Here is a 12,522-nt window from a genome sequence, read left to right as displayed (position 1 = left end):
TGATACGTCATTTAGACTGAACTCTAAATAAAAATTAGATTATATTGCAGTAGAAAAGCTGTGCAGAAAAAGTAGTGATGTGTAACCGTACCTTAAATTACTTCATGTCATACACAAACTACGAGGGTCAGTCAAATGAAAACGAGAAAGAATTTTTTCTCTGCAGAGGAATTTTATTTCTCAAAATAATCTTCACCCACCAGTGTTTAGGCACTTATCCCACCTGCTCACCAGATTTTTGATACCTTGTTCATAAAAGTCTTTTGGCTGCTGGTGACACCACTGCTGCACTGTCTCAATCACGTAACCATCCGCTGCAAACTGGTGCCTTTCACTTTTGAGCTTGCCGAAAATCTAGAAGTCGCAAGGTGACAGGTCAGGGCTTTAAGGGGGATGTTCGAGCACTTCCCAGCATAGGTCCCGAATTGTGTCCATGGTGTGCCGAGCTGTGTGTGGTAGCGCACTGTCATGTAACAAAATGACACCTTCATGAAAATGTCCAGGTCGCTTGTTTTTGATGGCACAAAGCAATTCAGTATGGAGGATTTCGGAGTATTGAGTGGAAGTGACAGATTCTCCCTCTCCATGAAGTGGCAGAGTAATGGACCCTCTGAGTCATAGAACAGCATGAGCATCACGTTGCCTGTGGATGTGAAATTTCTGAACTTTTTTGGGCATGGTGATGTGTCATGCTTCCACTGCATGCTATGTCGCTTGCTCTGTGGTTTGTAGTGCTTGCACCATGTTTCATTCACTGTCACAATACGTTCCAAGAAAGCCTGCCCCTCCTGTTCATAATGCATCAGATGTTGCAAACTCAGTCCCATTCGCTGTTGTTTCTGCTCACCTGTGAGACATTTTGGTACCCACTTTATGGTACTTCAATCGGTCGTGGATTATTGTGTATGCAGATCCATGATTGATATTGAGGTTTTGAGCCACTTCGTCCACTGTACACCTCCGATCTGCCCACATGAGATTGTCTGTTGCAACAACATTTTCTTCCTTGATGACCGTGCGGAACTGGTCAGGGCGTGGGTCATCCTCCAATGATGTTTGCCCTTGTTGGTATCGCTTTGTCCACTCATACATTCGGACGCGTGACATGTAGTTATCCACGTACACCTTCTTCATACGGCGATAAATTTCATTTGGTGAAACGCCTTCAGTGGCTAGAAACTGCACCACACTACGCTGAGAAAACTTGGACGCTTCCATTACTGTGAACGTCATCTTCTTCTTGCTGCTGCGCATGCAGATTGATTAACCTTGGGCAATACAGCTCTCAATCAGTATATCAACTCCAAAACTTTCCCCTATGGCAGCGCAGCCGATTTCTCATTTTCATTTGACTGACTCTTGTACAATTTCCAAAGCTGTAATTGAACATTGCTTTGCAAGCCATTAAATGGAGACAGTTTATTCCCTTCTGCACTACATTAATGGAGAAATGATATATTACAAATATGATCTTTCGTTACATATTCATCATAAGAAAACAATACCTATTATAAAGAAGCAAGTTACATACCAAATCTAAAACCATCTGCTGAGGAAACTTCAGTATCATTGACTGGCTCCAATGGCAGGAGGCATCTTTCTGCTGGTGTGGGTGCAGGAGTTGGAAGAGTTGGAGGAGGTGGAGTTATTTCTTCTTCTGGCTCTGGCTTTTCAACTTCATGCTCTTCTGAGGAAAAAAAAAATTTGCAATATATAATTAACATACCATACCACGAAGTTAAATCTGTGTCCATGAGAAGCTAGCAGTTGGCTCTCGTCGAGTGTAGACGTGTTCCTCCTTCATGTCTGTTGTACTGAATTGTAAGCATTGTAAATTAAAAGTGGTCAGTGCAGTGAAATGTAAGAAATGTTCAAGTTCTTTTCATATTAACTGTGCAAAAAAATGTGCTAATGTGTCTATTACTGGATGATTCTACTGTAATATGTTGCGACATTACTGGTAATAGAAACAGCAGTTAATTGAACTGTGAGTATAGTGGTTTGTGTGATGCTTTAAATGATCTTGTCGATAGTAATAACAATGTTGACATTTGTATTGTTCAATACTTATTGTCTCAAAAGGACTGTGTAATAGACGAAAATAACGTTACGTGATAAAATAATGTTACTGAAGCAACATGTGACCGTGCTAACAAATTGTATCAACTGTAAGGTGCTGCCATGCAGAGGGTTACTCACCCACTCAAGCAGGAGTCGGATGCGGCTGGCCGATGCCTTACTTGAACCAACTAAGGTTTACAAACCTACTATTATACAAAATTTGAGATAGTGCCGCAAGAAGCATAAAGAAGAAAATACAAGAGGTTTTTCAATTGTAGTTTTTTCAACAAAAATTAATGTTTCTATACCTGACCTCAGTCTTTATATAAGCTAAAACAGACATCTCTTCTAGCCGACCACTAGTCTGAGATTGCTCTTTTACATTTCCAAGGGCTGTCAAATGTGTTTGCAATATCTAACAGTGGTGACATAAAGCAGTAAAAAACATACAATATCTGAGGTAACTAAAAAAGGCACGTGATTCTTTATATGACTCTACTGTATGCTGTACTGCCAAATGCGATGAATGTGCTGAACAAGGGACATAAAATGCACAAGAAGAAATATTTTTATCCTGTGCCTGTAGCCCACTATACACTTCGGTCTAATTATCAGCATTATAATAACACTATAAAGGTATCTCTGTTATAGGCCACAGGTCAGCAAGAGGTTAATGCTCACCTTTGCAGACAATTAGCATTAGTAGCAGTTAGGATTGATCGAACCTGTAACTTTCCAACTTGAAACACAACACACAACCACAGCACTACCACGCACTCCGTATATAAAATTAATTTACGAGCCACTCGCTTTTCATGTGTAATATCTGACTTTTAACATCCGCCAGATTAAGTATAAAAGATCAGTTTTGCTGTCCCTAAAAATCTGCCGCCCCAGGCCATGCACAAATACGCCCCTGCCTCTGACATACTCATATGTTTGGTTAAAATGTTTGTCATTGCAACTTCAATAGTCTGAACGGAATCAAGGCAGCATTACTGGGTGAGTGGATACAATCCAACTAGGAGAGGGACCCTTGTGGTCAGCATGCCATGATGCATGGAAGCCGTCTTCATCATCATAAGTGATAAGACTCAATATCAGCGCAAGGTAAATGCACAGTGACAGTATGAAAAGTTTCAGTGACATAATCGTGTGTTAAGGCCCCAATAACTAAAAATGCATTCCTTGAAATTTGCAAAAAATCACAGATTTAGAATTTAAGACAATTGCAAGCATAAACAATTTTTATAACGGGAATAACGTGCCCAGGGCACATGCTAACTTTGTTTCATGTTAAGTTATTGGGTACCAGTAATCTAAAAATAAGGTTTAAGATAAAAATATTAGACTACATTAAAAAAAATTAGTGATCACTTCTTGTTGGCCAGTGTATTTCCTCAATTTTAATTTTCCACAAAATTTAATTCATATTTGTATCATGGAAATTTGTATTTTCTTTCCATCGGTGCAATCAAATATTACATATACCTGGTGTTTCTGGACGAACAACTGGAGTTTCCTCCACTGGAACACTTGAAGTTGGTTGTGGTTCTGGTTCTGGTATAATAGGCAAATCATCTATCTTGGGAATTGTTGGGGCTGAAATTAAATACGATTATATTATTTATTTTAATCAATACGGAATCAACCTAAAGAAATAAACTAGTATCTACAATATAAGTGATATAACTGTTAACAGGAAAATGTTTCCTGTGTGCATTTCTTTCCACAAAAGGTAACATTCAAAAAGCCATGTTACATAATCCGCTTAGTACAACTCTAATATACCGGTAATGTGATATCACAGTCTAGTATATACAGTCACGAAGCTCAATACGTAGTAAATATGCATCCATAGATAGTTGCTCACCACTAGGATCGCTACTATTGCCCCATTACAGACAATGCGAAATAATACCGGCACAGTCTATTGTTCCTAGCACCCTCAAAACTCAAGCTTCGTGACTGTATACTGGTATACTAGACTGTGGTAAGATCAAGTCCATAAATCTATATTTTATGCCACAAGAATTCAAATGAACGTAACTATTTAATATTACAAAATAAATAATTCAATGCCAGTCACTAAACTGAGACACATACCTGAAGATCTGCTTGGTGCTACAGTTGCCTGATCAGCCGAAGGACATTTTCCTAGAATTGCACCTCTTCTATCTGTTGCATTGGCAAAGTTAATAAATACTCCATTAACAGTGGCGTCCCCTAAACAGCCAATAAATGGATTCGTAGTAGCTACAGTGCCTGGGGCTGCTGTATGTTCATCTGGTAAGCCACCAAAGTAGTAATTACCATACATGAAGTGAAGTGTTTGTGGCTCTGCATCAGACCTATGCAAACATGAAACGTATAAAGTGAGTTTAGTGAATATCGCAATAAAGTCATCAGTTTAAATTTAAAATCTGCACTCGCATTGAAAAATCACAATTCACCAGTGTCAGAATAGAAAAATTTTACTTTCGCCAGGTCACTTTTCTCAAGCACGAAAGTCTGCTCTTATGAATATGCCAGTATGTCAAAGTATCAAACAGTTATCAACATGGACATGACAGAAATTTAGCTTGCACAAACATACCGCAGTTAATATTAAACAACATAGAGATCCTTTGTAGACAAAACTCATGTGTGACAAATTCACATAATTGCAAACACTTCTGGAAAAAAGCTGTAACTGACTTCTTACTTATAGCACGGGCATATTTTATGGTCTATTATTTTCATTATACTTACTTACAAATGGCTTTTAGAGAACCCAGAGGTTCATTGTCACTCACACATAAGCCTGCCATCGATCCCTATCCTGAGCAAGATTAATCCAGTTTCTACCATCACATGCCACTTCCTTCAAATCTAATTTAATATTGTTCTCTCATCTACGTCTCGGCTTCTTCAAAGGTCTTTTTCCCTCAGATCTCTCAACTAACACTCTATATGCATTTCTGGATTCATCATATGTGCTACATGCCCTGCCCATCACAAACACCTAGATTTATTATTCCTAATTATGTTAGGTGACGAATACAATGAATGCAGTTCTGTGTTGTGTAACTTCATCCCTCTTAGCGCCAAATATTTTCATACACACCTTATTCTCAAATACCCTTAACCTCTGTTCCTCTCTCAAAGTGAGAGTCCAAGTTTCACAACCATACAGAACAACTGGTAATATATATATATTCTTTCAGTTTTTTAAAGCAGACTGGTTGACAAAAGCTTCTCAACCGAACAATAGCAGGTATTTCCCATATTTATTCTGCATTTAATTTCCTCTCGAGTGTCATTTACATTTGTTTTTTATTTTAGTAGGTTATTTTACGACGCTTTATCAACATCTGAGGTTATTTAGCATCTGAATGAGATGAAGGTGATAATGCCGGTGAAATGAGTCCGGGGTCCAACACCGAAAGTTACCCAGCATTTGCTCATATTGGGTTGAGGGAAAACCCCGGAAAAAACCTCAACCAGGTAACTTGCCCCGACTGGGAATCGAACCCGGGCCACCTGGTTTCGCGGCCAGACGCGCTGACCGTTACTCCACAGGTGTGGACTTTACATTTGTTACTGTTGCTCTAATGTATTTGAATTTTTCCACCTCTTCAAAAAATAAATTTTCAATTTTTATATTTCCATTTCGTATTATGTTCTGGTCACAAGACATAACCATATATATTGGTTATTGCTGTTATTATTATTACCAGTATTGTATTTCATTTGTATTCTTGTATTCATCTGTTTTTATATTTTATGTCAAATATTATTTTATTTTATGTCTATTGCAACAAACTGTTGCTCATGACATTAATAAACGATTGAGTGATTGATTGATTGAATAGACGTCAGATGTATTGTGCTGGAATGTGGATTAAGTAGTTTCCCTTATAAAACATAACATTACAGTTTCTTCTGTTATTAATGAATGGGTTCAATGGCTCATAGTGTTCTTGTATACTTTCGATATCGACCTTCAGCTTTCTATGTGAAAATGTCGCTGTTTCAATTGCTCCATGTTGTTACCTACAATAATAAAAGAATGATACATTGATCGACTGATCGATAAATTGATTTAGTAATTAAAACATGGTTCCAACAGATCCCCGTAATATGCAGAACAACCACTCAGTAAGGAGAAATTTCACTTGGATTGAGCATACCTTAAATATTAACCTATTGGATCAGAATTTCACACACATTAGTTTTAAGTCAGGGATAATAGACTGGAGGGGTGGGAAGGACGTATTTTAAAACTTAAAAAATAGGGACCACTCTAATATATATATATATATAGAGGTTCAGGGTCGGTTTAAGAAATTTTGGGACCCTCTGCAAGGTTTTATTATGGGGCTTCCACGTTTTACTTCAGATCAATCTAACCCAACTTATTCTTTTTTTCTCTCTCTCTCTTGTGCAGAGGAGGGACTCGAAGGCTTACACAGCAGTCTGAGACTTATTGTGTTTACCACTCCTATTCTGTGATTGGGTAGCCAAATGACTGCGCTCTTGTACAAGTACAGCATGCTGCACCGTAAACTTAACCCAGGCTATTGTATGGGTGATGATGATATATGAATTAATGATGGTGAAATGAGTCCGAGGTCCAATGCCTGAAGTTACCCAGCAATTCTGCTTCAATTGGTTGAGGGAAAACCACGGAAAAAACCCCAACCAGGTAATTTGTCCCAACCAGGATTTGAACCCGGACCTGCTCGTTTCATAGCCAGACATGCTGACCATTACTCCACAGTGGTGCACTAATCTATTCTTAGTCCAGAATGTTCAGATTATTACACAATATGCCACCAGTAATTTAGTCTCAGAAACTATATTTTAGGCACTAAGGTAATATTGTTGTACCTACATCAGTAATTATTACAATGGCATAGATTTCCTCAGTGAAACGGGATACAAACATATCAAATCCAACACATTCCTAATATTCAAAGTAAATTATTTCTATTAAAGAAATCTCAAAAGACTAGTCTACTCTCATTAAATCAAAATTACAAAATACTAATTACAGCATGCAGAATTTGAAAAGAGCAAAAGAAAGAGCTAAATCCAGCTTAGCATATTTCATGCATTTTGTACTTTCTTACTTTTAGAATCTTATGTTGCAAATTTGGGAATATAAAGCGTAGCCTGAATTATTCTTAAAAATTATTTTTAAGCAATTTACATAAAATTTGTATCATATATACATACACATATACCATTACAAAATTTATAAAATGAAGTTTATATTCTTTTTTAGCTTTTTTGAATTTTAGGAAATTACCGGTACTCATTTCAATCAGCAAACATCTTCAGTAACTTAATCAATGCCCAGGAACATGCTCCCTGTCTTTCCGCAGCTATTACAGAAAGGACCTTTTAGTCGTTCCTCACTCATAAAAGATCTCAAGTAACTTCAGCTTAGAAAAGCTCTGTTCTGCAGAAGCTACTCTCAATGCAACTGTCACATTTGGGAAAATGTCTTCCAAATGCTATGAAGTACCAGTACTGTTAGATAACTGTTGATATTTTGTGATGACATGGGGAATAGCACTTCCATTTCATTAGCAAAGATCTGATGCCCTTATATTTTCTGACTTTTGTTTCGTGTCTTTAAGAGCATCTGTAAGAGCATATGCTGGTCTTCCTTATTTCTTGTCAAATTTTAATGTCACAAATAACACTCAACATATCACAGCAATGACTTAGCTGTCAAAAAAAAAAAAAAAAAAAAACGTTCGTGCCTACGAGCTATCAATCCTAGCCTCCCATCTGGTTTCAGAATGAGTTTTCAGTGTCAAGTGTACAGTCTTAGAAAAAAGTTTTGTGGCACAGATACTTTATAAGTCCCAGAAAGGAGGCAATTTATATGATTAAAGAATGAGCAACCTGGTTCACAAGAGAAGAACTAGTTAAAATTAGTTTTGTTTCGTTGTATGTCTGATCATGCGCACTGCCTCCTTTCTGGGACTTGCTGTATAAAGTATGTGACAAAACTTTTTTCTAAGACTGTACACGAGTAGTCTGAATATTCCAGCACTTCACAGATGCAGAAAATAAAATGAACATTCTTTATACTACACCAAATAAATTTAGTACAAATACTGAAGATTCAGCTGCATCACAAACAACAGAGCTCATATTTTGAGCACAGCAAGATATACAGGATCTGGCAAAACAAATATCTGACTTTTTAGGCTGGCAGTAACTGTGGCAAATATGGTCACGCAGTAGCAGTAGGATTGAGAATGAACGCCATTATTGATGCCATTTCAGTAGCAATGGATCCATGGAAAGCATCACACGGGCATTTGCCATGGAGATGTTTTTCAAAACAAATGATTCAGTAGTTCTTATGCAGCATAGGTTCCGACAACATTTCAATGTGGATAGACATGAGTAGGGCTAGGATTTTGATGACCTATAAATCATGAAAAAATGTCCTAAAAACAATGCATTTATGACCTAAAATCTTAAAAAAAAAAAATGCCCTTAAAATTAATCTTACATAATTGGCTTAGTATGAAAAGAGGTTTTATACTACTTAATATTTAGACTAACAATTAAATTAAATTCTAGTACTAACATTTAAGTTTATTGAATTTTACACAATTTTTCTAAGTAGTACACTTTAATTAATTATTTTACCTGATGTAGTTCCATGTAGTCCACCACAAGGCCATTTTTATCCAGAACTAGCAGGTATAGAGGAGTCTATATTGAAGAGGTTATTTGCAGATGATATAGTTTTATGGACTTCCGGATCTTACAGACATAGAGACAAAATTCAAAATTCTGCTCTAAAAGCTCTAAATCAACTACATGAATGGAATACATCAAATTTGATGACACTCAATTTAAGCAAAAGTAACTACCAAATATTTTCACTCGGTAAAAAAGAAAGAGAATTCAATATCCTATACAATGGCCAACACCTTCCTAGGACTTATGAATCCAAATATCTTGGAGTTATTTTCGATAGTATGTTAACATGGAGCAACCATTTGAAATACATTTCTGAAAAAGCTCGTAAAAGATTCTCCCTTCTAAAAAGACTAGCTGGAAAGAAATGGGGATGCTCTAGGAATACTTTGAACACTACATACAAAATGTTTATACAGCCAGTGCTAACATACTGCGGAGAAATTTTAATTACTCCACCTTTCATAAACGACATGAATATGTTCAAAACCAAGCTCTCAGACTCATTACTGGTGGAATCAAAACAACGCCAATAGATTCTATGAGATTCCTCACTAATATTAACAGCATCAAAATGACAATAGAAGAAAAAGCACTGATTCAATATGAAAAACTTATCAGATTACCAGGTAACAATTGGCATTCATACAGTCCTCTTTGTAGATTGAAAACTCAAAAAAGTTTCATATTCATTGTTCAAGAATTAAAACAGAAAATCAATATCCCGAATTTAAAAGAAAACTTACAAATTAAACCAAACCCTTTAACTCTATTAAATATAGAATATAATCTAAATTTAACAGAAGAAATCCTGAAATCAGAAGTAAACACTGAAATACTGAAACAATTGTCTTTAGAGACAATTAATATTAGGTACCCTCCACAAAACTGGCTTCATTTATACACCGACGGATCCTTGATCTCCAGAGAACAAGGTGCCGGTGCAGGTGTTACGTGCTGTCTCTTCTCACTTTATAGATCTCTTGGATATGGAACAACAAGTTTTGATGGTGAAATCATTGCAATAAGTGAATGTCTCAGGAATCTTCTATGCCACATCAATAAATTTAGGAATGCAGTTATATTGTCAGACTCCAAAGCAGCTATTCTATCAGTAGTCTTTAGACACACACCTTCATCTCAAACAGCAGAAATAACTAAAATGCTCTCTCAATTAATAACACTCAATGAAAGAATTGTATTCCAATGGATACCATCCCATTGTGGAATCCTGGGAAACGAGAATGCGGATGCTTTAGCAAAGAAGGCCAGACCTGTTACTAAATCTACGTATTACTCTGTGAAAAGATTTATTAAATCTACATACTTAGACTTCAACAAACAAAATTTGATAACTCAATCCCAAGGGAAAAAATGGAACTCTCTGCATCAAAATCCACAGTTAATTCCCGATTTACCACGAAAATCGTCTGTAGCTGCATTTAGATTGGCAACAGGCCATGATTGTTTGGCCAAACACCTGCATAGAATTGGAATATATCAGTCCCCTAACTGCCCATTGTGCAACTCAAACCAAGAAATGGATTCGGAACACCTCAAAATCTGTGCTTCAGTGGCTAGTCATGATAATATCTTTGAAAAATATTGGAGTGCAAGAGGTCAAATGACTTTATTGTCAAATGCCTGGCATTAGAAAACGAAAACAACAACAACAACAACAACATATTGAAGAGGTGGTTGGACTGATCCATTACATGGGGTGTACTACGTTAAAATGGCAATATTTGTGTAGAAAAACGATTAAAATGTTATACAAAATGATGGGAATAAATGGATAAAATATGTAGAGAAAATATCAAAGGAAATAAACATTATTGTACATTAAAAAGCCTACATTCTAAGATTATTTTACATTAATGGGATTTATGGCCAAAATTAAATGAAAATGCCTAAAAATAACCGAATAAAACAAAAAATGCTCTTATGAGTTGAAACAGGCAAAAAGTGCAAAGAAATGCCCTAACAAATGTGTCTTAAAACACTCAGTTTATCACATAACATATAAATACTAAAGTAGCTATGTTTCTGGCTTAATAGAAAAAAAGATTAAATTTCATCAAAATCCTAGCCCTAGACATAAGCGAGTTCCCAGCCATAACACAATTTACTGTGGGTAAACAATTTCAGAACGACTTCTTCAGCATCAAATTATAAATCAAAAGGATGGACAAACACCGTTCTTATGCCAGAGACATGGTAGGCAGGGCAGTGCTGAACTTCAGAGTCATGCTCCAGGAGTGCATTAGAAAAAACGCACGTCATTTGAAGGGTTAATTTTCAAAATCTCATTTCGTTCTTTTGCATCAGTAAATGGCAATAATGCCTCTTTTCGAATAAAGAATAAAAACCAACGTACATTAAAATAGAACTGTTTTGTCTTATTTCAAAAACCATCAGATTTTTTTGCCAGACCCTGTATAACGAGCTCTTTGGTTTTCTTGAAGAGTACGAACTTGTATTCCACTCTTTCTTTCCCTTTCATGTCGCTTCCATTGTTTTATGCCAGGAAGACAGTTTCAGCGGGAAATTCAACCTGTTTTTACTGATAATGCTTTTGCAGGAGGATTATGAAGGTGCCCGCCGCAGCTGCTGGGGCTCTTAAACAAACCCTGTATAGGTCATAAAGTTTACGTCAATCTTGCCCAATGCCTCACTCTCCCCAGCCCTTGTTATAATTTGAAGTTGGCACCACTGATGGTGAAAACAATAACTAGCACAGTTGTAAAGTGATATGAACGAGAAATAGTTTTGATTGAACTCTCTCACTCGGAAACAGAGTGAATTTATCCGTTTTAACTTTTCATCACAGGATCCACAGCACTTAATTTCCTAAGAATTAAACTGGAATAACCAAGTAACCCATATTACCAAAAAAGTGCTTTCCATACTACATTTCTTAAACAGCATTCGAAAATTCCTCCCGCTATCACTCAAGAAAATACTAGTGGAAACACTAGTAATGCCCCACTTCGATTATTATGATTTTCTACTGACTGACCTCAATGTCAATCAGTCGCAAAAATTACAACGTGTTCATAATTATTGTGTTCGCTTCGTCTGCGATGTCCGTCATGCTGACCACATTACCCCATTCTTCCAAACTCTAAACTGGCTATGGCTTAACGAACGTAGAAATTTTCATTCTCTTGTTCTCCTTTTCCAAGTCCTTCACACCTCTACACCTACCTGCCTTGCCTCCCGTTTCAGTTACCTGTCATCATATCATAATCTCTTCACACGCACGCAAAATAGCCGCATACTAGCCATACCAACACATAAGAAATCATCGTATTCATCATCATATACAATCTCGCTCTCATGCTTGTGGAATACCCTACCCAGTGACATCAAAGACTGTCGGAATTTAGTAGCGTTCAAAAGCAAACTTATTAAGCATTTTCTTACTGTGTAGGGTAGGTTTAATTTTTACTTAATTAATAAAAAAAAAGTTTCTCTCTTCTTAACTTTTACAATAAACTGTCTAGCTTTTATTAATCAGTTAATCTTTTAATACTTTGATTTTTATTATATTTGTAAATTTAATATTAATTGTAATTATAATTGTAATTGTATTCTTAATATTGTAGTTGTAATCCCCTGATAGAGGGGAAGAGAAGGCCTGATGGCCTTATCTCTACCAAGTTAAATAAATAAATAAACAAACAAACAAACAAACAAACAAACAAATAAACAAATAAATAAATACATAAATAAATAAAATGTAACGTC

General features: G+C 36.3%; 1 protein-coding gene across 2 annotated transcripts in view; it reads right to left on the bottom strand.

Moving 5' to 3' along the window:
- Positions 1-12,522, bottom strand: part of LanA (laminin subunit alpha) — a 275,604-nt gene that overhangs the window by 20,692 nt on the left and 242,390 nt on the right. The window contains exons 47-49 of one of the 2 annotated variants that reach the window (XM_069841346.1): positions 4,168-4,412; positions 3,553-3,663; positions 1,532-1,687 (exon numbers count right to left, since the gene is read on the bottom strand). In XM_069841346.1, coding sequence (XP_069697447.1) covers positions 1,532-1,687; positions 3,553-3,663; positions 4,168-4,412 — 512 coding nt within the window. The remainder of the gene's footprint in view (positions 1-1,531; positions 1,688-3,552; positions 3,664-4,167; positions 4,413-12,522) is intronic. The other variant, XM_069841347.1, reaches the window with a different exon arrangement.

This window comes from Periplaneta americana, chromosome 12, assembly GCF_040183065.1.
Source record: "Periplaneta americana isolate PAMFEO1 chromosome 12, P.americana_PAMFEO1_priV1, whole genome shotgun sequence".
NCBI lineage: Eukaryota > Metazoa > Arthropoda > Insecta > Blattodea > Blattidae > Periplaneta > Periplaneta americana.
The sequence above is the reverse complement of the archived record's forward strand: the minus strand, read 5'-3'. Positions and strand labels throughout refer to the sequence as shown.